General features: G+C 40.7%; 1 protein-coding gene across 11 annotated transcripts in view; it reads right to left on the reverse strand.

Moving 5' to 3' along the window:
• Positions 1 to 945: 945 nt before the first annotated feature.
• The window catches only part of kif1aa (kinesin family member 1Aa), a 49168-nt gene continuing 23709 nt past the window's right edge, over positions 946 to 26404 (reverse strand). For 2 of the 11 annotated variants that reach the window (XM_063891663.1, XM_063891659.1), the window contains exons 22-51: positions 26178 to 26250; positions 25661 to 25751; positions 24097 to 24245; positions 23834 to 24012; positions 23184 to 23321; positions 20913 to 21230; positions 18262 to 18380; positions 18061 to 18146; positions 17841 to 17970; positions 16781 to 16940; positions 16604 to 16694; positions 16404 to 16522; positions 16254 to 16309; positions 14503 to 14611; positions 14043 to 14109; positions 13877 to 13961; positions 13691 to 13796; positions 11421 to 11447; positions 9619 to 9642; positions 8802 to 8916; positions 8553 to 8686; positions 8409 to 8470; positions 7936 to 8081; positions 6648 to 6833; positions 6445 to 6516; positions 6124 to 6245; positions 5287 to 5427; positions 5013 to 5205; positions 4267 to 4385; positions 946 to 4181 (exon numbers count right to left, since the gene is read on the reverse strand). In XM_063891663.1, the coding sequence (XP_063747733.1) occupies positions 4139 to 4181; positions 4267 to 4385; positions 5013 to 5205; positions 5287 to 5427; positions 6124 to 6245; positions 6445 to 6516; positions 6648 to 6833; positions 7936 to 8081; positions 8409 to 8470; positions 8553 to 8686; positions 8802 to 8916; positions 9619 to 9642; positions 11421 to 11447; positions 13691 to 13796; positions 13877 to 13961; positions 14043 to 14109; positions 14503 to 14611; positions 16254 to 16309; positions 16404 to 16522; positions 16604 to 16694; positions 16781 to 16940; positions 17841 to 17970; positions 18061 to 18146; positions 18262 to 18380; positions 20913 to 21230; positions 23184 to 23321; positions 23834 to 24012; positions 24097 to 24245; positions 25661 to 25751; positions 26178 to 26250 (3460 nt within the window). In that variant the 3' untranslated portion in view covers positions 946 to 4138. The remainder of the gene's footprint in view (positions 4182 to 4266; positions 4386 to 5012; positions 5206 to 5286; positions 5428 to 6123; positions 6246 to 6444; positions 6517 to 6647; positions 6834 to 7935; positions 8082 to 8408; positions 8471 to 8552; positions 8687 to 8801; positions 8917 to 9618; positions 9643 to 11420; positions 11448 to 13690; positions 13797 to 13876; positions 13962 to 14042; positions 14110 to 14502; positions 14612 to 16253; positions 16310 to 16403; positions 16523 to 16603; positions 16695 to 16780; positions 16941 to 17840; positions 17971 to 18060; positions 18147 to 18261; positions 18381 to 20912; positions 21231 to 23183; positions 23322 to 23833; positions 24013 to 24096; positions 24246 to 25660; positions 25752 to 26177; positions 26251 to 26404) is intronic. The other 9 variants (XM_063891665.1, XM_063891660.1, XM_063891668.1 and 6 more) reach the window with 6 other exon arrangements.

Here is a 26404-nt window from a genome sequence, read left to right on the forward strand (position 1 = left end):
TGTTTTTTTTTTATATGAATTGATTTTATCTGACTTTAACACATTTCGTTTAAAACACGAAATGCTTTTAACATGTGACTACTATTATGCAAGATTAAAGAGTTTACTGAAACCTATTTTATTTATTGTCTGACAACCTGAGAAAACCAAGATATTTGTCGAATTTGTAGTAAACCTGGGACATGATGTGAATTTGAGTCCAGAAGATAAAGATTTATAAAAAAATTAAGATAAAAATAAATGTAATATAAAGAGTCCCCAGACATGGCAACTGTGGATTCTGCACCTATCCCTAAAGGATTAAATCACTATTGATCACAAACAGTTTTTTAAAAATTATTGCAAACAATACAATAACAACAATAAATGAAAACCCCCTTCAGGAAAGCTTTTTGGGGAAACATTTAGATAAAAGAAACGCACATCAAATATCTTCATTTATTTGAGTGTTGTATACATTAACCTGCTTTTGGACTCTAAAATATCTCAACGTCAAAATTGAGTGGAAGGTTGCATTACACCTTTCAAACATGATACCTATAAGATTAAATCATTTGTAAATGTATATAATGACCATGGCCCATTTTAAATAAATAAATGCTAAATAAAATATTATCCCCCATGTCACTGTAGGCCTATTTGTATGTCAATTCTATGATTATACTAAGAAAAGAATAATACCGTCAACTCTTAGACCACAAATGTATGCCTATTATTATAGTTTTATTCAATTTTTAATAGAGATAGCTAAACAAATCTCTAAGAATACCAACCATTTTAAGTCACTTTCTGCGCTGTGTATCAAGTGAATTATTAGAAATGGGGTCTGATCACAATCCATGCATTTCATTTGACCTTGATAATACCACTATATGCTTGGTCACTAGTTCCAAAATCGAATTGATTAATAATAAAAAGAGGAGTCTGTTTCTTTGTGTTGCATAATGTCCATGTTTATTTAATATATGACAATGTGTTTAGTGTACACAAACATTTGACGCTAAACTCCAACACTCAGAGACACCGACTGAACTACTGCCCATTTCAGATTTCAAAATGGGTGCAACTTTATAATACACTGTTCACAGCAATCATGTTTATATACAATGCAAAGTCATTTGAAGAAGGAACAACAGAAATGCTCTTGTGCAACTTGAAAATAAATAAAAATGTGGAAGCACAAAAATGTAGATATCTTTCAAATGGGGTTAGAAAAGGTAGATCTTGTGAAGGCTGATCGCATGATGTGAGATGGTGATGTTGAGATAATAGTGAAAGTGTGACAGTTAGGTTACTACTCTACAGGTTTATCCCACACTTCCATTTGGTTCCCTGATAGTAACCCACCTACAATCAATCAGGAATCAGACTGAACACAAAAGACAACACAACCACTCCAGCAGAATCCCTTTTTTCAAATATCAATGTACATTCAGTGTGATTGTTTGTGTTTGACTGCACTAAGAAAACTTTGGTTGGCTCAAAAGTGACATACTTAGAGGCCCATTAAAAACACGAGGAATAATCTCAACACAAATATCAAACTGGAGCAATCCGAGGATCACATTTTAAGATTGTGTTTTTAAAGGAAATGAGACACAAATGAGTGCTTTAGATGGTGTAATGTACAGCAGGGCTTTCTCTCCATGATGATGCTGGATAAACTAAAACTGCAGTCTCTGCCAGGGCAGTCTGTGATCGCAACAGTGATCACAGGACTCAGCCAACAAAAGAAAAGACCGCCTGATTAGTCACAACTAGTGACAGTTATGAAGGATTTACAAGGGTTTTACCGGATCACTTCAAACAATTGCCCACAACACACAGAATACTGTCTCAGGATATATGCCTGAATTGAAAAAAATCTTAAACTGCAGTTAGAATTGAACCCTCTGCTCCCATTGGCGTGCCACCTTACAACACATCACATTGTTACCAGTTTACTGCTGTGAGATGTTGTCTTAGTTTGCAGGTGAAATGTCTCTACTGTAGCATGCTCTCTAGGCTGTCTGACCTGAGGCATGCTCATCCTTAAACTTCACACAACATCTCACACACTGAATCTGTCTGTTTGAGATTCATGATGATCAGGAATGTATGGAAAAAAGATAATTAATCGAAAGATCGAAAGAAGCACATTTTCTAAGTCTGATTGTAATAGCTTTTCTTTCTTATGGTTACAAGTTACAGGTGGAGAAAAAGGTTTTGCCAGGATAATATTTCTTAGTTCCTCACATCTTTTGTAAGTAAAGAAGTTTAATTTAAATGTTTGGTTCTTGGTGGTTGTTGTAATACTCATTTAGGCCACAAGAGCCCTAAGTGCACCTCTACTGCATGTTTTAAATATTCACGATTCATGATTACTGTCCAGAAGAAACACACCACAGAAATGTTACATACTGCTCCTGAAAATCACCTTTAAGAAGATCAGACTTAGAAACATGCATCAACAAAATGATTTTGCTTTCCTCTCAGTTACAATCAGATGTTCAACATGCACTGACTAACTGCACTGTGAACAGCATTGATTTTCTTTTTCATTCAAAGCTTAAATGTTTTACAAAATCCTTACATATGGTTAAGTAGGATTTTTACTTTATAAAAATGAAGTATACTCTGTGTTATGGACAATTAATGATTGGCAGTTAAGATATGTAATAGATTTCTGTCTGATGATGTAGGTGATGATGATAAGCAGGAAGGCGATGTGGTATGATCTGCAGACACTTCCAGAACAGTATAGTAGCAGCATGGAGGATGTTGTTTCAAAGCAACTGATGCAGAGGCATACTGTACAGTCTGATTGAAAAGAGAGGCACTACATTTAATCAATATACATATCATTCAGAAAACAAGTTTCTTATTCTGTACTGTGAGGACATTTATACTTTTGATTATTGAAAAAGGTAGCTCTGTGCAGCTGCGGATGGACAGGCCATCCTTATATCTGACAACACATTGACCTTTCCAGATGTATATTAGTAGCGGTCAAAGGTCAGCTGTGACTATCCTAATCTTAAAGGGGATAGTATTATTCAAGTAATCTTCAGCTTCACAAAGAAAGTGGCCAATTATAAATTATTTAGCAGTTTTAAGCAATAACTGCATGGGGACAAGGTTGTCTTCTTCAAACATAAGGAACTCATATTAAAAAGTGCGATGTGCAGAAATTGCACAGTACTATTATGTTAGAAATATAAATGTCTTTGTAAATAAATACATGCAGAAATAAATAATAAAGCTGTTAAATATCTAAATATATCACATTTTAAACAAATCAAAATCAGGGAGAGAATGGGATTACATTGGGAGGATCGATGGCGATGACATTACTTTCTGTGTGAATCTAGATACCCTCGGTGCTCCTAAGAGAAGCTAAAACAGGACATGGATTGATCAGAATGCCACATAACATAAGTTGTTCCTACGCCAGGCTGTGTGTGCTAAAGTTTCTGAGAGGTTTAGGAGTAGGACAGCAGATTAATCTGTGTCTGGATTCAGGGTGCAGAAAAGAAGATTATTCTAAAGACTTACACTCAACTGTCATTTTTATTTCTTTAAGCGTGTATTTTCTAGCTGTATGCAAACCAGTTTAGACACTGTATATATATATATATATATATGTATATATATATATATATATATATATATAGCTGTAGAGAAGTGAAAATTCTGCATGTTTTTTTCTATATTTACTGATGCAAATGTAGCAATGTGATCCTCGCTGACATGACAGCTTCACGTCAAAATAAATGTCACTGCATTTTTTTGAGGATTAAATGTATAAGGCTTGATGTGTCACTGACAACAACTACAGTACATTACCATATGTATGTAATCTGAGATAAGAAACTGGTGCTACTTCCTCCAGTCTTCTCCAATCGTCCAGCTATGAATAAACCTCAGTAGAGGAAAGTGAAGAGTTTCTTCAGACTACAGACTCACACCGCAGCAAAAGCCTGACACAAAAATGGGCTCTTTATGTGCTGAGGACACTAGTGATAAACGTACAGGGGAAAGATAGTTGTTGGAGACTGTTGTAGTGGGGTTGGGGGAGGGGGGGGATCAGCACAAGGGGAGGGACAAGGACAAAGAACTATGTACATCTTAGTCTCTGCGTTCATCCTTCTGTCTCGTCTCACATCCTCATCGGCCCGGCTCGTCTTCTTGACAGCTTGGACCTGAGAGGCAGAAAGGAGAATATTTGTATTAAGGGTACATTTTCACTTATGTTTGTGTACTTTTAGCTGTTGAAGTCTTTTTTACCTGATGGTTCCTGCAAGGAGGGGATTAAACGCATAGAGCCAGTCATGCATCTCTTTGTCATTAATGGCTTGAAGCAATATTCCACGATGTTCTGTACACACGGCAAATGTGTACGGGGTCTGGGGAAGGACACAAAAAACATATTGACCCATACCTGAGGCTTTCACCAATAAGAGCTGAGGAGGGAGTAACAGATCACATGCTGCAAGATTATCAGGATACATAAAAAGGTAACTGTATTCGATTACTTTTAGAGTACATTCAGTATTTTCCCAACAAGTACATAAGACTCAGATCACTTGCACATTATACAAAATAGAGATTGCTAGCAGGATTACAGAGTTGCAATACATTTTTAAATAAAGATGGATATATAATAGGTAAACTTACAGAATGATTTTTCTTTATGGTTTATATTTAGGCTAATCTAATTCTTCTTTATTTTAAATACATTTCTTTTTCAGTGCAGTAGGTGGACACCTGATTTATTTAACAAAATAAACGATATGCTTCTGGTATTAAGCTTAACCCGATTTGTACAAATATTACTGTTACTACATTGTTAATATGAAATATCCTGGTTTCTTCCGCTGGGTTGTTGCATACACTCAGGTAGAAAAGCATCTTGTTGTTATTTATTTTAGTTTTTCTATTTGCACTGCATTTGATGTTGAGGTCATTCAAAAGTTATGGAAAGTAATCAGGTTACATTACTTGAAGTCACCCTCCCAACCCTGATCACCTACCTTCAGCATGGCCTGCTGGTCCTCACTGTACTCCACCTGTGCCGAGGACAGGTTGAGGATAGCGCGCTCCACAGAGTCTCTCTCTGTGTTGTAGATGTAGACGTATGGGCGCCGCACCACCACGTATCGCTTCACCCACCCGTTAGTGTTCGGCTCCAGGAAATGTAAGTATCCCTTCTTTGACACGATGGGGCTGCAGAAGTAGAGAGGGAAAATCAGCACATGTGAAACAGAGGAAGTGTCTCCACGGTGACCGTCACTGAGGCACACTCACCTGACTCTGATCTCCTGGATGTCGGGGAAGAACCTGCGGATCCGGGGTTTGCTTTCAGAGTTCCCGGTGATGGCCTTCTTATCTGCGTCCTGCTGTGTGTCAGGACTGGGGCTGACGGCACGAGAGCGAGGCATTGGGGGTCTGCAGGACAGAAACAAAAGGCTCATAAGTCACACACCTGATGCAACTAAAGAAAGTGATGTTATCATACTAGCAAATACTTTATTCAAAACAAGGAATACAAGAAAACCCAGTCTGCAGTATACAGAATGTGGCTGATCCAGACTGCCACAATAAACAAAGGCAATGAAAACTATTAACCTGTGTGCCTCACCGCTTAAAGGACAACGATGACTGCTTCTTTCAAAAACTGCTAAATCTAAAAATATTATGTGGGATTCTTTCATGCACAGTCTAATAACAGCATATCATTTTGATACAATGCATAAAAACTGCGGTCCTCCATTATACAGCAGCAATGCCCCTTTGTAAACCAAGAATACAGCATGTATTCGTCCTGCAGGGGAAACATAAAGACAGCTCAATATGATGGACAATAGAAAAAACAAGAATGTCAACGCTCTGGATTGAAAGGCTGATGTAACAGAGTGCTTGTAAGCTGTGATGGCCATGGGATACAGAAATGTGGTTTGAATGGGGACCTTTTTGTCCTCAAGAATCCGAGTGTCTGTGTTTTTACTGAAGGAGTCGAGGCTTAAGAATTAAACACAGCTCTGTGTTTCCCATATGCAAAATCATCCTTTAAAATGATAGAAAAATGTACATCAAAAAGCCAAACATGTTAACAAGGGTGTTTAAGTACATCTTAGCACTGACCTGAGTTCAGTGTTGCCATAGCAACCGTCAACCAGCGAAGGGCATGTGGAGGAGGGTGTGATGGTGTTGAGAGCAGAGATTGAAGCTGAGTTTCTGAGCATTGTGATGGACATCTCTGAGAGCTGTAACACACACACACACACACACACACACACACACACACACACACACACACGCACACACACACACACACGCACACACACACACACACACACACACACACAAAGGTGCATGCTCGTCAAATGTGAGGAACCATCAGACTTTCAACAGATTTATATTTTGTTCATGTCTCGGTTTAAAGTTGAGTGTTTTCAGCAGTACCTTGCTTTCACTGGCGCTGACACACACGTGAGTGTATTCTCGATTAAAGGAATGAGTGAGTAGCCGCAAACACTGTGAACAAAGGACAGAGTGTATCTAAGATTAGACACAAGATTATTAGGTACATTCAGCAAAGATTGGAGGAGACAGAGATCATAGACTAGAAAAAAAACAACAAGACTGCACTGAAGTTTTTAGCTGACCTTGACAGCGAGCTCCCTCTGCCTCTCAGTGATCTCAGAGCTGCAGCTAACATCCTGGTCCACCTCGGGTGGCTGAGGAGTCTCGCACAGGTCCTCTGTGACGCAGGACAGCAGGGAATCCTGGCCCATGAGCATTGTAGACTCCAGTTTCTCCCTCAGCAAGAGGTAATGCTTGGTCTTCTCCACCTGATAGAGAAGAAAAACATCAAAATCATTGAGAATGTTCATTTGATTGAACTATAATAACGTGTGTAGCCAAAATACAGACAATTACACTATCAAGAGACTCCCTAAAATGTCTACATGAAACCAAACAATGGTTGATTGCTATCGTAAAACGATGCATTCTAATAAAGGGATTCTGATTCTGAATCTATTATACAATATGAGGCTTTTAATCTAGAGCCTTGGCTTCAAATTTGTAGTTTCTACTGTTTTTCACCAAATTCAGCTATTTCTCCTGTTTTTATAGACGGCCAACAGGATCTTTAACTGGTCTCCACCTTTTGATCCTGCAATATGCAAAACTTCAGTGTTTGATGCCTATCACTGTCATGCTTTCATGATAAAATAAAAAGAAACTGGCTTTCAAAGGGTTATGATTATGACCTGGGACTGAAGTTGGTAATGAACTTTAGCATTTATTATTATATGAGCAGTGAAAACTGCTCAGCACATCACCAGGACGGAGCTGCCATCCATGGAGGACCTCTACACCCAGCGGTGTAGGAAGAAGGCTGGTAGGATATTAAAGGTTGGGCAGACGGTACCGCAGCATCCGGACCAAGACCACCAGACTCAGAGACAGTTTTACACCACAGGCTATAAGACTGCTGAACTCCTGAGCTCTGTGAATGTCTACTCACATCTGTTTATAGTACACATATCTATATATTATACATATCTGCCATATACATCTGCTATACATAATATATGCATCTGTCCATACCTCCTCATTCAACAGTGTAAAGTGTTTAAATACTCTCAATGTATTCCACATATGTATATATTTCACATCCTCAAATCTTTATTGTTGTTATTGTAAATATTCTTCTCTCTTTTTGCACTATTTTATTTATCTTATTTGCACCATGTATAATGAGTTGTTGGAGGAGCATGGGATATAAGATTTTCAGCCCACATATACGTTGTATATGCTGTGCATATGACCAATAAAACCTTGAAACCTTGAAACCTTGAAACCTATATGATTTTGTGGCAGTTTTTTGTTCTTCATGGGCATCAAAGCAAAATATTTAAAGCTGAAATAAAAATAAATTGCCCATACATCTTGCAGGAGGCTGAGTTTTTCCAGCTCCCACTGGTGGTCCAGAATGAGGCTGTCACTTCGGGGCCTCCACCCGGCCAGGTTCTCCTCCCCGCGGACGTACGCCACTGAGGTGTCCAGCACCCGCCTGCGTCTCCTCTGCATACCTGGAACGGTTAGTTTCAGAGTTAGAAATGTCACATAAGTGAGTAAATTCAAAATAAGGACTAAGTCTTCGGCAAGAATCAACATGCAAAACCTGATACAATTTTAATGTGGACAGATCTGATGTCTAACTTAAAAGAGCTCCTGATCGAATAAGAATGCTATCCCTGAGGGGATGTTGTGGTCCTGGTGGTTGGTGGAGGGGGGTGGGTGTAGGGTAGAGGTATTTAATTCATCTAAAATGTTGTGCAACATGTATTGTATAATGGATTGTATTGTAAGTTAATAATGTTGCAATAAAAAAATGTATGATAAAGTCAGACGCTCACCTGGGCTTCCTGCATCTGCCAGGTTACACATGCTGACCTCATAAACTCCAGTAACACGGTTTCTAGAAAGACAAAAACAGAGCTCTTTATGAAGATAGATCACAGGAGCTGTTTTTTTATATTAGCTTGAAGTTTCAAACTCACCCGTCTGCCGCTCTAAGGCTTCCAGTGCCAAAAAGGTTTCGGATGGAGCGCGAGGCTGAGAGCTTTGTGTCTCGTGAGTAAAACACCATGCAGATATCTTTGGTTATGATTGCGGGTTGGGTGCAGTTCTCCATCTGTAATTGAGAAGAGAAAGAGGAAGGATATCAGACATGCATCCTGTAGATTAATTCCTCACCTCTGACTCTGTAAGAGCGATTTGTTCTCATGAGGTCAGGCACTGTGCTGTACCTCCAAGTAGGCTGAGAGGGTCATGTAGATCTTCTCTCCATACGGAGTGACTCTGTTTAGAAGCAGGGAGTTGTGCATGGAGCTGTCCCAAGCAGCCTCGAAGCGGTAGAAAGTCCTAAGTTGATAAAATGAATCAGCTGTTAAAATGTAAGTCCTTCTACCTGAACAACAAATAAGCAGGCAGAGCTAAATACATGCAGTCTGTCTCTGAAACACATACGCATGAGAACGAGCTAGGAAGCTAGCAATGCACTGCTGTGGTCTCTTAGAAAGGCCCACATTAAAGAAAATGTACACTTAATTCATTTTAAAAGGGGAACTAAAGCTCTCTACAAAGCCACCAGGCTTGTTTGGTGAAAAACAAGAATTTTACCTAGCAACTGTAACACAAATGGTGTTTGTATAACGCTGCCTTGATCTGGCATTTAGTTTGTGCAATTGTGTAATTTTAGTGAATCCAAACTAACACTTTGAATCATAACATTCAGCTTCTGCGCCCCCATCCACAGCAGTACATGTCTCAGCTTATTTACTGGCACAACTGTTATGTCCTTCAAAGCTCTTCGTTATAGCTGAACCGTCCCTTTAACTTTCATTATCAAAAATATTTCACATACAGAAAGGTAGAATATGATTTGATAACATAATATTGGGCTTGGTGAAACATTCATTATCCTTTTACTGTTAGCATTGAACAGTATTTCAATGTTGTAGGAAGTGCTAATGAAACATTTCTGCATGCAAGGTGACTTTAGTACAGAAAAAGGAGGGGGGGTGAGAGACGGCCAGAGGGATGAGGGACAGGGCAGTGAAATACCTATGGTCAACTCCCGAGGAAATGCTGTGAGGAAGAAAAAATCAGCAAAAGAATAGAAAGTGAGAATCAGGAAAGTGCATGGTTGTGCGCTCGTGTGGCTGGGATGGTGTTTGTTCTCCACACTGTTATCTCATCATGGTAACACAGCTGCTCTGAGGGAACATGAGAAATCCTGTGGAAGGGGCTCTCCTCCTGCTCTACCATTGAAAGGGTGAATAGCAGCATTCCTGAAGCAGTTCTGCTTTCTGCTACACCTCTGATTTACCCTGTGTTCTAAAATGTTCACGTCTTTTCTCATTTCCCCTGAGGGGAAATAATCACACACAGAGCAGTTATTTCTCTGGCCTGAATCCCGGCACAGCCTTATATTTAAAAAAGATGATCCCAGCACGAATTGTAAAAGGAAACTAATGTTTCTGTAAGCCATAAAAACAGGATGAAAGGAGTCTTCATGAGGTTCAGATGTCGGGCCCACTGGCCTTGGACTGATGTGACCTTGTGGGAGAGTGAACAATGTGTCACCCAGAATAACAGATACAATGACCTGAGAGGACTCTGTAACGCAGAACTCACTGTGGCTCTGTGTGAGTAACAGGGATTCACTGCAAAGACGCAGTTTCGAAGTAATGAGCAAGTGCATTAATACACACACATCACACGTAAAGACAGTAGTAGAAAAGTGTTTGCTTACATTACAAGGAAGCAATTTCCTCTGTGAACTACACCAACATGTGTTTCTGTGCCTTTTACTACCTCCTGCAGGAGCCAGGACTGAAGTCATGCTGGCGGAACATGTGAGGAGCCGTTTGTTCCTGGTGTTTGGCCAGCTTCAGAGAGGTAAGAGATTTAAAGAAAAATGTCCCAACATCGCAGAAGTGTGGAGAGGTGCTACTGGTGAGGTAATGGGTTCACTGGATTACATTTTAAGAGCTGCATTTGAATGGCGTGCCAGAGGGGGTACTGTAAGTGATGTGATCCATGTTACAGAGGATGACTAGTGTTCCTTTTAATACTCTGTTGCTGTGATGGGAAGTACTCTAGAGGTAACTAACTAAATCATATCCATGGATTCAAAATATTGCTTCACTGCAAAGGTCAACAATATGAGAATAACAAACAGAGGAGAGAGTAGAACAGGGTCAGCATTTTCTGGATATCCTTTCTTTGGGCACTTGGTTTGAAATTAACTGTGATCACATACACTCTCTACCAATATCTTACCAATATAGATTTCTTTCTACCACATTGGGAGTGCAACCATGTTTGATGTGACTTCTTAAATATCATCTGTGAATAACTCAACATCTAGACACCATCAGGAGGACAAAGTAGAATATATATTTAAATAAGATGTCTGAAACATTTAAAAATGTCTTTTCCATCCAAAACAAATGCAGTGATCAAATATTGATATACAGTTTGTAACATCAGACTTATTAGACAGTTCCTACAGCAACTGCTGAAGTGGAAACAGAGAGGGTGACACTGGCCACCACAACACCTCCTCCAGCAGAGACACAGCCAGCGTGAAGCAAAGCCATGCAGACCCTGTCCATCATAGACCTGATAACAGCTCAAACACACACACCCAGCGAGCAGCAAGAGAACCGGGGACATGCACAACCACAGCCTTCACTTCTCAGGAGGGGAGAAAACAAAGAGGCACGGATGAAATGCTGACAGTATGGCAGAGTAGAAGAGAGAGTAACGACTTCATGGGAGGCCAGGTGACAGGGTGAGGAGGACGTTAGAGGGATGTTTGTGTAACTGAAGAGCATGAGAAGAGAGGCAAAATAATATACCTAGGCATGTCCGAATCAAGAAACTGTCTGCAAAAGCAAAAAAAAAAACATTCCGTTAGTGGACTGGAGGGAGAAAAATGTTAGCATCCATTTACACCTTGATGTTAGTCTCTGCAAGCCTGAGCAGAGCCTGTCCTGGACCCCGCCCTGGACCCCCGCCTGACCCGCTGCTTAGCCCTTACACCCGAATTCTTGGCCATAGAGGCAAACGAGACAAACACTGAGGGCTGCTTGGAGCGTTCAGTAGCTTTAAAGTATGACTCAGTGGACCCAGGTCAGGTGTCGCTGCGGGTGGTATTAGGCTCATTGAAGGGGGGATCGTAGAGGGATAAATCAATGAGCCATAAAAAGGGGGGCAAAATCAATTAAGTTAAAAAGCAAAAATACTTTACAGTTTCCATAATTTAAACACCAGATAATGTGATAAGTAAGACTTATTGTGCCTTCATACAGCTCATACAGTTCTGGTTAGAGGTTTTGACTGTTGAAAGACTAACCACAAAAGAGTTAATCATGTTTTCATTCAGTAATGTCTGTCATTCCAAAACCCAAGGTCTTATTATTGGGACTGTAAGGCCTGAAAGAAATCTGCTGCCATCTACTGGTGAGCCTCATAGGGACATTTTTGGCATTTTTATTGTTAATGTTTCTCGGCTGTGTTTATACATAGACAGAAATGATCTCAGATAGGTGACATTTTAGAATTAAACCCAAAAAAATCAGAGAATGGAGGAATATTTGGTAGTAAATAATAAAATAATGTGTTTGATATATTCGTTTTCTGACAGACATGTTTAACCCTCTAAGGACATCAGAGTAACTTTAAAAAGGGAGGTATAGGACCTAGGCCCATGTTCACTGTGGAAACTCCAGCAACCAGATGTGGTTCATGTTGGCGAAAATGTCTTGCTTGATTTCAGTTTGGTATTAGCAATGACATTAGCATGTTGGTTTGTTGTTTCCTGTAGTTGTGAGTTTTATTTAGGCCACACCTTCTCCCTGCTATTCTACACACCAGACAGCATTGATTAACATTTCTGCATTGTTATATCCAGGTGGGGAATGTTAAATATCAGGAGTTTATCAAGGGATTCAAGAAAGTGATGCAGACGTATTGTTTGCCTTGAGTCTAAATACAGAGGGTTTAGTGTTTGACACACAGGGAGGGACACATGCTGGAGTTAAAAACACATGCAATTTTATTTTTCGTTTTGGTGTGTTATTGTAATAATTATTAAAGGCCTGCTCAGCAGTGAATACAGCATGATGAGGGTTCTTGGTGAATAGGAGTGGCTCTCAAAGTCTATAAGTAGGTGAGTTGGTAAATCTAATCTGTACTGAGAGGTGAGACGAGTTAGAGGTGAGGTGATAAACAAGGTCATATGCAACATGGAGGTACAATGATCAAAAAACGAAAAGCACAGATTAACAACAAGGAGGGTCGCACAGTCAGCATGGATGAGGGAATTCGTAAGTGCTGAAGGGGCGGAAATAAACAACTCTTTGATTCACTTTGCTCATGGTAACTCTGGATATTTGATGTGTGCCCTCCTGCATTTAGAGAGAGGAAGCTATACTCATGCAGACATGATGATAAAGTTAGGTTTGATCTAAGCTGTGCCTCTTGCCATGCTTTGTCTCCAGCAGTGCAGCTGGTTCACAGTGCCATGCATTAGTGTGCTGTGTTTCAGTGCAGCAGCTGACAGCTGCACAGGGAGGTCCTGAGAGGCAAGAGGGAAAAAACATTCTGGTGATCCATTTTCTGAGTCTGCTCTAAACTGTTTTCTCATCTTTCACAGAGACACATCTTTCTAAATGATTTCTAAAAACATCTGTGAAACAAGTTTTTCTATTTGTAAAAACAGCTGAAGAGACAAAGGTATGGCAGAAGTCAATGTCGTTGTTTACTCACTTTGGCCAGCAGAGGCTGTGTACCAATACTCCATGATCTAAATATGACTCAAAGCATTTATGATTTCCAGCAGTTGAGTGAGCTACTAAGAAAAACAAGTACTTGACATAGATGTTTCTTCGTATTGAGTCACCCCTTCTCTCACCTGCCTCTCAAGGCTTCTGGACATAATGTTGTTGTTGAAATGAACAATACAATGGTTTCCAAATTCGACAATGCTGCCATAAACAAATATATGTCCACAAATATACAGATTCCTTCCAACCAGATAATACGTGAATCTGATTAAATTGCCTGGCCCACATTCTCTATTTGCAAAGATCTGACTGTGACATAAAAAGTGTACAGCAGTACGTACCGGTCATCTCGCATGGGCCTGACATAGCCAGCCGACAAGATGTTGAGAGACAGGATGTTGGGGTCAATGATGGTCTCATCAGCTTCAGGCGTGTTGCGGAGACGACCTAGGGCGGCAGTCATGCCTCAGTTAGAACAGCTGCTCGTAGACACACAGAGGCAGTATGACTGATGGACCTTAACTTACCCACAACAAGCTCACGGATGTCCTTCCATTCCAGCTCACCTCCTGACTCATGTACAATAGTAACAGTGATCCTCCTCTGTAGGCCCTGTGTGTCAACAAATGGTTGTCATGTTTAGTTCATCTAATAAACACTGAATGTTGTATTTGTTCAGTGTGTTTGGCATACCTGATGCAGCAGATATGTGCCATGGCAAGGCATTCCTCCTCTGTGGTCCACCACTGCAGGGATGTACCTGGGAAGACACAGGTAAAAAACAGCTTAATGGATTTGGTCATGTGATGTTCTGATAGCATGGAGACATTTGTTCAACGTGTGTCAGGATCATTAGAACTACTCTATAGGAGGCTTTAAAGGCAAGTGAGAAAAGAAATCAGTTTTTTTTATCATCTATGTCCGATGTTTATTGTTCCAACAAATGAACTGAGAACAATTATTGTAAAAACTGATGGAAATCTGTTTGGATCAGACTTTGAAAATAGGTCACCAGAATAGTTTTTCTAACTTGTCTCTCAGCGCTTCCAAAACTATTTTTAACAACAAAAAAAAAACAAAGAATGAATAATATTTTAAAGAAAAGCTCTGTCTAATCATTCCAAAATGGATGTTTGTGACGCAGGATACTCACTCTCCAGTGGCCTCCAGCTCGCAGATCTCAAAGAACACCATGAGATCATATTTGCTGTGACAGGGACCCGCTTGAGGGCGGGTCATGGCTGTCAGCTTGGTTGCCGGTACTGTGATGAAAAAGGAGATAAAGAGTGTCAGAGAGGTTGAGGGTAGACAGGGAGCAGACTATTGGTAACAGCAACGATCTGCTCTAAACCTACAAAGGAAAGAGAAAGGGAAGAAGAGAGGAAATCAGTGATGCAGGGAAAGAGAGGAACCATTAGTCCTGTAGAAGGAGCTCATTTCTTCTTATACATTCTTTTTTAAATAAAACTTAACTCTGGTTTTCTGGGTTCTCACTTTGCAACAGTCCCTTGTCAAAACAAATAATGTGCATAAGGAGCAGCATGTGCACAGTCTTCTCCAACGGTATTCTACTAAATCATTATGATTTTATTTATTGTCATTGATTGTCCACATAGAAATGATTCAATCAAGGCTAGCCTAGTTCCCCAAAAGGAGTTAAGAGAAGGTGAATTTGAAATGAGTCAAATGCAGTTTATCTCAAGCGCAATTCAGTATCGTGTACAGTATATTTAACATTCCCGTCTGAGAGAGTATTTTTCACGACTGGCTAGTGAAGCAGAAGGCACCATGGTGCGGTTCAAAGAGGGAACTGCGAGGAGAATCCACCACACACACACAGAGAGAGCCGATCCAACTGAATCCTGACACAACCAAACACCCTTTATATCAAGTCGTTTTGTTTTTTGTGTATTACAGCTTCTTCTAGTTATGGCCTTAGTAACCTCACGTGTGGAATATAAATGAAGGGCTCTGGGCACAGACATGTAAAAGCCCCCACCATCCCGCCTACAAACTGTATGAGATCGCACACTGAGTTGAGGTTGTTCAGTTCTTCCTTTGGTGGTTTTTTGTGTCTTTGAAGTCTGTTTGTAGTAAATGTGTGTATCCTTGTAGACATTTTGTATTTATTTGTTGTCATTTTGAGTTTCTTTGTAGTTACTTTTTGCCTCTTTTTTTCTTTTCATGTTGTTGTGAGTCTCGGTGTCTATTTGCAGCTTTTTGCATCTCTTTGTTGTTGTTTTGGTGACTTTATAGTCTTTTATGTTTCTTTCTCGCTGACACTTCTTGTCTCTGTGAATTACATTTTATAGGTAAAGGACAGAGGGGCCCTTGATAGTGTGGGCCTGTGCCTGGTTGCCCAATCAGTATTCTTCATCAGTAGATGTAATAAAAACATGCTCTTTTTTGTGACACTCACTTTTGTTTTAAACAAAGCTCTGTTCATTGTAATGTGAAATGGCAACATTTACTTGGCTTTGTAGTATTTTTTAAGTCACTTGAAGAAAAATACTTGATATAAATAGGCTCTCAGTGACAGGATTCTCTTGGATCTGACATCATAACCAACCCGGATTCTGAGCTTTAATAACTGAACAGATAGAGGTGGGCGGGGCTGTCAGCTGAGCATGCTCGTTTGCTTCCAGTAAGAAGGAAGCAGCCAGGCCAGCGGCAGACAGAGCGTGGCCTGACAACGAGTCCACCAGCGCCCCATTGAACACGTCTGGGACCAGGTATCGGATCAGGTCCAGTGATTTCTCCCGCTCCGGCGAAGTGTCATCGTCAGCTGCTTATACCCAACAACATGGAGCTAAGATCACATGACTTCCAGAGACACTAGTAACAATAGACAATACAACACACAATAACGGTAAAATAAAGTAGTTCTGGGAGGAGTGTGTTTACCTGGTTTGGACAGAGGCATCACTCGTGGAAACTGTCTTCTGCAGGGACGTAGTGGACTGTAGTGAAAATAACATTCATGTGTCATTTTACAAAAACACAACCATACACATTGCATCTTAGTCTGCGCGGTAAATCAGCTCTTTCAGGTACCTGATGACGTCTTTACAGAGGGGGAGAAAAGGCTGTTTCTGGTAGTGTCCAAACACTTCAAACACAATGGGCTGAGTCTTGATGTAGTCCACAAAGGATTTAGTCACTTCAACAGCGATCTTTAAAAAAACACAGCATTGTTACAACACGTCAAAACATTTCAGCTCTTTCTTATAGAGGATCTCATTCATACTTCTTACATTCTGCACATGGTAGAAGCCAAGAGGGGGGCCGCGGCCTGTGTTCTTTAAGGGTTCAGTGGAGAAGGCCTCATCATGACGGTGGATGAAACTGAAATGTGACAAAAAAAGTGACATAATAAATACTGACGATCATGGGGGAAAACATTTACAATGTAAACATGATGAAGTACTTACTTGAACTGGCAGAAGATGTCCGCATATTCTGCAGAAATGCTGGAGGCTTGCAGAACTGTCACCCTGAAGGTAAAGACATTACCAACCCTCAGGTGCTCCAGGGCTGTGTCCAGTGGCCCGTCCAGACTCTTTATTGGATTCTCGGGCTCATCGGCACCAGCTGTCGGGACAAAAGAAAAAGTAACACACAGATGAAAGCTGGCTTTCCAGGTAGTCAAGCTGATTGTCAAGGAAAATTCAGAAAGAATGGATTGAACAGCTGATAAAAGCAGGACTTGCAAATCGCTTACAATCAGCACCTGCCCTGTCCCGAGGTCTGACGCACAAACACCATTATATACTTTCATAGCCGGGTGCAATTTGCCCTTCTTTTGTGCAGGGAGAGGGAAGAATTTATTTTTTCAAACAACGTTTAGCTTTATTCGTTCTATTTAGGTGGAGCATGACAACTCTTTACCCAGCTACTGTCTGTGTGTGACATCACTTATGAGGGATAAATGATTATAAACGATTTCACTGTAACGGCTGTGTGAAAGTTAGCACTGACCTTTGTGAATAAATTCATTTGTATAGGTAAAAGCCATATTTTTCCTCAACTGCATGCATGTTAACACTTTTATATCAGCAGTTAGAAATGCATCTCCTCCTTAATAGGTACTTTGGAAATAACACATTTTCGTTTTGTCCTATTTCTGCAGGTTTATCGACCACAAAGAAGGTGTAAGTCATTGATCAATTTGCCTCTTGGGTGTTTTCTTGCATGAAGAATGATGAATGCATGATGTGTGTTTATGATTTTAAGGCAATGATTTGGTTCGATTTGGGCCAAGAATCATATCCTGCCTATTTTGACCACAGAGCTACTGTAGATTCACCTTTTTCTTGCAGAAAGCATCAGTTTGGAGTGCCAGATTTAGGCCACTGTTTGCCCAGGTAGGAATATATACACCAACACACACACACACACACACACACACACACACACACACACACACACACACACACACACACACTCCCAAACTAAATTATACATTCACTCATAAAATACAATTACCCGCACATGTGTTATTGTTGACCTCATCGGCTGAGGGTCCCAGTTCTGCGACCTGCCCCTCCCCCTCCACAAAACGGAGCTCCTCCTGTGAAACCCCTGAGCGGGAGAGTCCCACAGAGCAGGACTCGGACTGGAACTGCAAAACAGGTTGAATAACAGCCTGGTTAGCAGGGGAGCACATCACAGTTGATTCCTGTATGTTTTAAGTATGGTGTTTTTTCTCTACCTTTTCATATTGCTTATCCTCAAAGGAGATTTTGGCAGTGCCGGACTGCCTCACTCCTGAGCCATAGTCTGGAGCTTCCTCATCAGCTGGAGGAAAACACAGAGCACCTTCACTTCACTCCCTCAAGAAGTCACACACAACCTGTCCTTATAATAGCCTCATGCCCCTACTAAACAGTGAGGCTGAGGATCCGGGCATTACCTGATATAGCCTGCACCGCCACTCGGAGGAAGCCCTTCACTTCTCCCTTCTCACTCACGATGGCCACCCGGTGGACGAGAGGAACTGGGTACAGCAGGTTGCTCAGATAAACAAAAGCCCTAGATAGTAAGCAGAAAGAGATAGCAAGAGAGATGATAAAACATTAAAAACACGTATTACACTTTTAAAAACATTACTGAACTGGACAACAGAACATAGAGCTGCAAAGCAACCAAACAGAAGCTGGGACTGCTCTTGCGACGGCCATGGCTGCCCTTTACTATCGTTGTGTGGGGGCTTCTCCTCACCATCTATAGATAAGGACATTAACAAGACAAGTATGGGTCTCATGCAGTATTGCCTAACTTGTTCTGATGAAAGCTTGGTGAGGCTAAGGAGCATGTGTGTAAGGGTAAACTTTAAATTCTTTAAATGACTGCAAAATATGGCAAACCAGCTCACTAAGCTGGACAGCAGACAAATTACTTACAAGCAATCTAATCCATCCCTGAAATCATGTTTTTTCATTGTTTAATGATTATTAGCTACGGCACAAACATTTGCATTGTGCTTCAATTTGAAAACGTTGCACTAAATCAAATGTATCAAGCCACAATGAGTTCTTGATACACTTTCATTTGATGGAAACATACTTCGAGGGGAGTGCCAATGACTAATTAATATAAATGTTACAATTTCCTGTTTTTTCTATCTACTTGATCTTGCAGTCAAGGGGTGCATTTTCCTCAAGCTCATAGGGGTAGACATTTAAGGGTGAAAAGTGTCAAAAGGGAGTGGCTTATAACAAGATTGGTGAGGTGCAAAGAAGGCATGCTCAGGACAAAAAAATGCGTTCAACTTCTCGACTTAAATGAATCAAAAGCAAATGGAACAGAAATCATCATACGGAACATGGCTCAGCCAGTTTGATATAGTGAATGCTACAGCAAAAAACAAAACCACCAATGACATCAGAAAACAAAGTGCACCCCCGGGCGGAAAGTGTTAATTTGTGCAGAGGGGCACTAGTTCCTCATCAGACGTATTCAAGTAAAAAAATCGACAAAAAAGGTCAAAATGAAAAGACTTGTGCTCTGGCATGCCTAAAAGAGACAGCTGCAGTAGAAACCAGCTCTTTCATCTTGAGATTTTGAGTCTTCTTGAACACCATTTTGCTATTTCATGAGTCACTCATACTTATTGAGGTTTCACAGCAGGGAGGGAAGATTTCGCTGTGGGTTCCTGTGTTATGCAAATCAGACTGAATATAACTCCATGAGACATGTCAGTGCTTCTCGAGTGAATGGTCTTCTATAAAAGCCACAAGATTGCTTTTAGCCACAGATAAGTGAGACATACACCTCAAGCAGCTGTTGATCATCAACTTTGCTTGAATTTCCATGGAAACAAATGAACTGACCCCACCCTGGGCTGACATAAACAACTTGTTCTGAATTTTGATATGCAGGAAAAGCATTTAACCTGTGTGAGTGTGAAAACAGAACAGTTAGCAACAAAAGAAAACCAAGAAAGACGAGCAACAGTCACATTTTAATGAAATAAAATTGAAATCAAAGGATAAACCTTAAAGCCCAGAAATGTCTACTCCAGTGTCTCCGAACTCAAAATCATGTTCACGGAAAAATATGTGTTGTGGTGTGAAATTGTGTTCTAAACATGAGGCAAAATGACACAGCTGACGGAGAATAGAAACTAAAGTGGTGAACTTAACTTTGCTGGAAGTGTTTAAAGCGTCAGTTCAGCCCAGGATCCAAAAAACATGTTCTCCCTCTTAACTGTACTGCTATTTATCAATTAGATTGTTTTGGTGTGAGTTGCTGTATGTTGGAGACACCAGCTGTAGAGATGACTGCTTTCTCCCCAAAATAATGGAAACAGTTGCCACAGATGGCTCGTTTTGCTCAAAGTGCCAACGAAAATATATTTGGAAAAGCTCAACAGCAATTTCTCTTTCCATAAATCCTAACCCGGTAACTCAAGACTATCCTCAGACCTTGTGAGCAGCTTCATGTAGAAACATATTTTTCACCCACCAACAGTGTGCAGAGGCTGGTGACAGGGAGGAGCTGGAACATTAGTAAATGGACGCTTCCTCGTGCTGTGAGAAGGTTGTTGGGTGTAGCTCAGTAGACAGAAAATAGATCCTCCATAAAACTGCTCACAACAAGGTTTATTGATAACTTAAGTAACTTAAGCTTGAGAAAATAAACATTGCTGCGGCTTTTTCCATGTGTTTTTGCTGCCATGAGCACTACAGGCCACTGGAGAGAGATATATCTAAGACTGGTATCTCTTGGCAACACACACCAAAACAATTTATACTGATACGCAAGTGTATTTAGATTTTGGGGTGAACTGTCTCTTTAAGAATGTCTTTCAAATCTACACTAGAGTTAGCCAACTTAAATGTTTCCATGTTTATATTACAACTACAGCTTCCTTGACCCAATTGGACGCTACAGTGAAAAGGGTCTTTGTAAAGACCTTCTGATATCTTAATCTGTGTCATGCTCTTTGTTTTCAAAAATGTGGTTTCCTCTGTGCTGATGTCTACTGCAGGACACAGACCCCGTGTCTCAGCGTGAAAGAGCTAGTTTCCTCCACCAGCATGCTCCTGAAACCTCACCAACCTTCCCACTACACTGAATAATGGTGAGCGGTCGTAAAAGGGATCCTGGCCTTCGCCGGAGCCACGGCAGAGCTCTCCCTCATCATCATATCCATCATCATCATCATCATCATCATCATCATCCTCTCCCCCGAGCTCCGAGCACAGGTCGTCCAAAAAGATATCATCGTCCAGGTCCTCCAACTCCTCCAACTCCTCCTCCTCCCCTCGACCCTCCCTCTGCAGCTCAGCCAGCTCGGTAATTTCAGAGTTGGAGAGGGTCGGGGATGGAGTAGGGTCACTCATGCGCTCGCTCATGCATGTGTTGAAAATGGGGTTTCTGGTGCAGCCAGAGACATGGGAACTAGGTTAGAACAGTTAGAGAAAGTACACACTTTAAACAAGATGGGGGCTTCAGTCTGTTTCAGTGTGAGCAGTGGAGACACAGAGGAGTACGACAGTGTGATAGGGCCATTGCAGGTAGGAAAAAGATGTACATAAAGACCAAGCCAGGGGGAAGTAATATTACGAGGAGTCATATTTTGTCTGAGGATATTGAGTCATTCATTAAGTCTTGTCAAGAATCCACCTTCACAGAGGCTGCAGGTAACAGAGATGCCACCCTGGTTGGGGAGGTGGAGCAGCAGCATGGAACGTGACAACCTCCTTCAGCTGTCCATTGTGTGGCAGTTCCTGGTGATCAGCTCTTCAAAATCACTATGTGCTTTTCTTATAAATAGGGTCAACTCATGGCAATTTATTTATGATAATATGGTATTTCTGGTCTAAAATCATTAGTGTTTCCAAATGGCTTTAACCAATCGCATTGTCTAAATGTGTTCAGGTCATCCATTGCAGGCATATTAATATATGGTGTGATGAGGTTGACCCAACCTATTTAGAAGTAATAAACGTGGTTCCAACACTGAGGTTATTTTTATTTCAATTAAGACTATAATTCTGACAGACAGTATACGTTTTCTCTCTGAATATTACCCCCTCCACTATTTGACCTACATAGGCCCCAGTGCGCTGTTGTGGAGAACAGATCGGGCAGGTAGAGCTTCACATGTGGGTATATAAAGAACTAAAGTGTACCAGGAAGAAGAGGATGATTGACAGCCTAAACAAAGATAAGATTTTACAGAGGCAAAGGTTAGGTGATCTTATTTCTATGTGTTTATGTATTTATTCAAAAGCCTTTATAAATGTGACAAATAATTGACCTTAAGTTATTCATAACTGCTGTTGTAAAATATTAAATTAATATGAGAATCGTTTAAATACAGTATACCATCAATGCTCTACTGTAATTGCCCTCCATCAGGAGTTTTCCGAGCCTTGCTCTCTGCCGGTTATCTTACAAAGCTTTGGTGTCTTTAAAGTTCTAGGTGCAAATACACACACCAAATAAAATGTTTGAATCCAACTTTAGTCATTTGTCTAGATAAATTAAGTTTCATTAGAAACCTAAACAACATATGGGACATTTTTCAGCCTAATCATTTTAGCAGGAGCTAAATGTTCTTAAAGGCTTGATGCTGTATGTTAAGTAACAGGGCCATGAGACAGAGAGAGAGAGAGAGAGAGAGAGAGAGAGAGAGAGAGAGAGAGAGAGAGAGGGAGGTAAAGAGGTGTGTGCCAAAGTGTGAGTGAAACATAAAGCAGGCTCTGAGTGGGAGGACTGATGAAACATCGGTCTCAAAATGTTCCACCGCTGATTTCTCATTAATAAAGACGAGCCTGGCAGCACGACATGCACCACTCATTACAACTGGTCTGTATCTATCCTTTAGAAGCTGTGAGCTATGTTGAGGAGAAAAACACTGGTTATCAGAAAAGAGGAGTAGTTATTAATAAAGCACATGAAATTGACATTGAGTTCAATCTACTCAGGGAGGATATGGTACTTAAAATATGCTCAAAAGATACTTTTCAAATTGTGTTTGATCACATTTGAGATGATGCCAAGTTAGTTCTTCTTACAAATAACATTTTCTTGAAACATTCTTGAGCTGAAATGTATAGGTTTGATGATAGTAACGCAAACAACAGTCATCAGTATGTTATAATAAAGACACCATAATGAAGTGGGCTGCATACCACTCCACGCTGATGTCAAGTCACTGTGTTCCATTAGTGGACCACATTCAACAGATGTGCTAGTTTTGGCACAGCCTCCCTTTCTCCGGGATGGAGTGACTAACATTGGGCTTCTGTTTTCTCGTTGTTGTTGACCTTTGTATCAGTTTGAATGTTTTCCTGTGTAGGGCCAATGGTGTTCAGCATTTACCTGCCAACCAGACGGAACCAGGGGAAGCGGTCATAAAAGGGGTCTCCTCCAGTCATCACATTTTCCCCGTCTTCAGTGGTGTTGTTGGGTACATCAGCAGCCCGATCGTACATTTCTCTCATCAGGTTCAGTCTTTGCCTGCAAAAGCAGCAACAGTTGCCATATTAAGTCATCACGCTGAAATTAAGCAGTTATCTTCCCGGGAAAACTGTGATATTAATGAGGAAGACCCTGTCCACATTTTAGGTCCATAAAACCAACACTTGTGAAAAAGCCTTTTAAGGTGAAGATATTTTTAAACAGGGGAATCTAAGGCTTTATGGGTTTAAGAATCTTGCCTAAGGACACTTACACATGTTGACTGCAAGGGGGGGTTTGAACCTCTGACCTTCCAATTCCAATTGGAACAAAAGTGGAAAAGGCTCAGTACATGCTCGTAGTATAGCTTTTCATGTCGTTCTCTGGTTCTTTTGTAGAAACATTTTATCATAAAATGAAGTTTGTGTCGACAAATATATTTTTACACTCAGCCCAAAAATATCTTTCTACAAAAATGTCCATGCCATGTCATATGGCCTATTACTTTTGATAAATTGACCGTTTCTCAGTAGACTTTTGTTGCCTAAGGACTTGGGTGTATGTCCACGTACCTCAGTTTCTCTAATGTCCAGTAGTGAGTGGCTCCATTTTTCTGATCCTGCACCTCCACGGCCACAATGGTGCGTGGGAACTGTCTCTTGTCTATGTCCTTAGCTTCCTCTGGGGGCAGCAGGTCTGGAGGCAGGGGGGAGTAGAGGGTGTCTGTCAGCAGCACAAACTGGAACTGGACCTGTAGAGGCACAAAAACATTGCTTCAGTCAGAGAGATATAATTTAACATCAATGTGGGTTTAAATGACAACGACATTATGGACCTTCTTCTTAAGCTCCACACTGATGGCGTTGGCCTCCTTCAGGAAGATGGCGTTCCCCCAGAGCAGGTCCCGCAGAGAGGTGAACTGGTAGCAGCGCCACTTACGGAAGCTCCACACAGCAAGCTCTCGTTCCCTCTCTGTCCATTGCACTGGGGGGAGAAAGGATTTAACATCATCATTTGGTAAAGAGTTGCTTACTACCAACATAGCAGTGGTGGGCCGTCAGGGCCAGCAAGGCCTTCTCTGCTGGCCTAAACATCATCAGAATGTAAATTTAATTTTGATATATTTTTTCCACAAATACGTATTAAATTATTCCCCATAGTCTATTCTCTTCATTTATAGCTTTCGTCTTGGTTGCGCTGCTTCCAGCCTCAGCACGAGATTTGGAGGGCTGGCCTTTATGTTAGAGCTTTTATCCAATCATATTTCAGCCATAATGTGTTGCTAGGGTCAAAGAAATCTGCCCTTAGGCCTTCAGAATCAACAGTGCGGGCGCCTGTAGCTTAAAGTGATCGCAAACAAAACTGTGGCGTTAACCAATCAGATTTCGAGTTGGCGACAACGGGCCAGCTAGCAGGCGTACGCTAACGTTAGCACGTGCACGTCTTCTGATTGGATACGCACTATTGAGAGGCAGAGCTAGGCAGAGCCATACAGTCTATGGGCAGAGCTAGCAAACTGAACTAGAACTTGAGCGAGCTAATTTGCGTAGATTTCTACAAACTATTTTTGTTCAACCCACAATGGCTGAAGGAGGAGAAGAGATCGATTTGGTCGCAGATATACAGTATGTCCCAGCTAAAAACAGAACTAACTGACTGTAATGTATGCCATGACTGATTTTGAAGGGGAAAGTCCCACTGATCTCCTTGATTTCCTTAAGCAGAACAATCCGAGTGAGAGCATGGGGCAGCTTTACACATTGGCATGTGTGGCAGTGACGATCCCTGTGTCCACTGCTTCTGTCGAGCGGTCATACTCGGCCTTAAAAGGAATAAAAAGCTTATGCCAGAAATTCTACTGGACAGAATCGGCTCTCAGCAGTAGCCTTGATGTCTATTGAAAAGGACTTGTTGGTGGAGCGCACTGATAAACTGTACAACAGTAATTGAAGTTTTCTTGAGGAAAGAAAGGAGGGTGGATTTTATGTTCAAATAATCAGTTGTTTTGGTGAGTACAAAGCATTTTAATTTGATATATTTTTGTCATTTTATGTCGTTAATATTAAATCAATATTAACAAATTAATATATATGTAATTAAAATGACAAATACTGTATGTAAAAAATAAATGTTTGATGCTTCTGCAAGAGATGTAGAGATGTGTGTGGCGCACAAATTTAAATCATTTGTTTTCTTTTATTTTCAGTGAATAGTTTGTGTCTTTATCGTCACGTTTCTTAAATGAAACTGCTGTGGGTGTGACAATGCGCTGTTTAGTGAACACACTTGTTAAAGCTCACATACTTTTGACATCACTGAAGGCCTAGGTGTGAAATGCATGGCCCACCACTGCAACATATATGTGTGTTTGTGTGTGTGTGTCCAATAAAATACACCACCTTCTTCTTCTGGCTCCTCCTCATCTTCAAGGGTTTCTGGATAGTAACTGTCCACTTGCTTCTGAAGAGCCTCCAGCTTACTCTCATAATCCTAGAGCATTCAATAAAGAAGACCAACGTCGACAAAAGCTACTGAGGAACATGGTTTAACACCTCTGATGTCAGGCAGTCTGGTTGATAAGAATCGTTAAAATGGAGATCGACAAATGGTAACATGTTGCAACCACAGGAATTAACATTTTGTTGGGGATTTAAGGCACAAATTAACTGTCTGTAGATGTGTTATTTTTATGGTAAATGTACCACTTTAAACAAAGGAAATTATCCACATCTTCTTCTTGCTAATTTAATACTTTGATCTATATTCTCTTGGGGGTTAGGTTTAGGGTTTGATATTTTTTTAATAATGTTTTTTCTCTCTTTTTTTAACATAAAAATACTCCAAATGAAGCCATTTTAATAATCTACTTCCTATGGCTTTAATATGTATTGTTAACAGAGCTGTTCACTACTGTACCAGTCTTTGCTGCTCCAGGAGGTTGTTTGCTTCCTCTCTTTCTTTACGATACTGGTCCTCCAGCTCCTGCAGCCTGAAACCACAAAACAACATAGAACAAAACAGGTTTAAAAAAGTAATGCACAACTTTGGATTTCACACCACTGCTGTTAAGTATCTGGAGCAGTATTTCCGTTAGTGTGCACTGTACTGAAGACTTTTTTCATCTGGCATCTATAAACTTGGAG

This window comes from Eleginops maclovinus, chromosome 9 (genome assembly GCF_036324505.1).
Source record: "Eleginops maclovinus isolate JMC-PN-2008 ecotype Puerto Natales chromosome 9, JC_Emac_rtc_rv5, whole genome shotgun sequence".
Classification (NCBI taxonomy): Eukaryota; Metazoa; Chordata; class Actinopteri; order Perciformes; family Eleginopidae; genus Eleginops; species Eleginops maclovinus.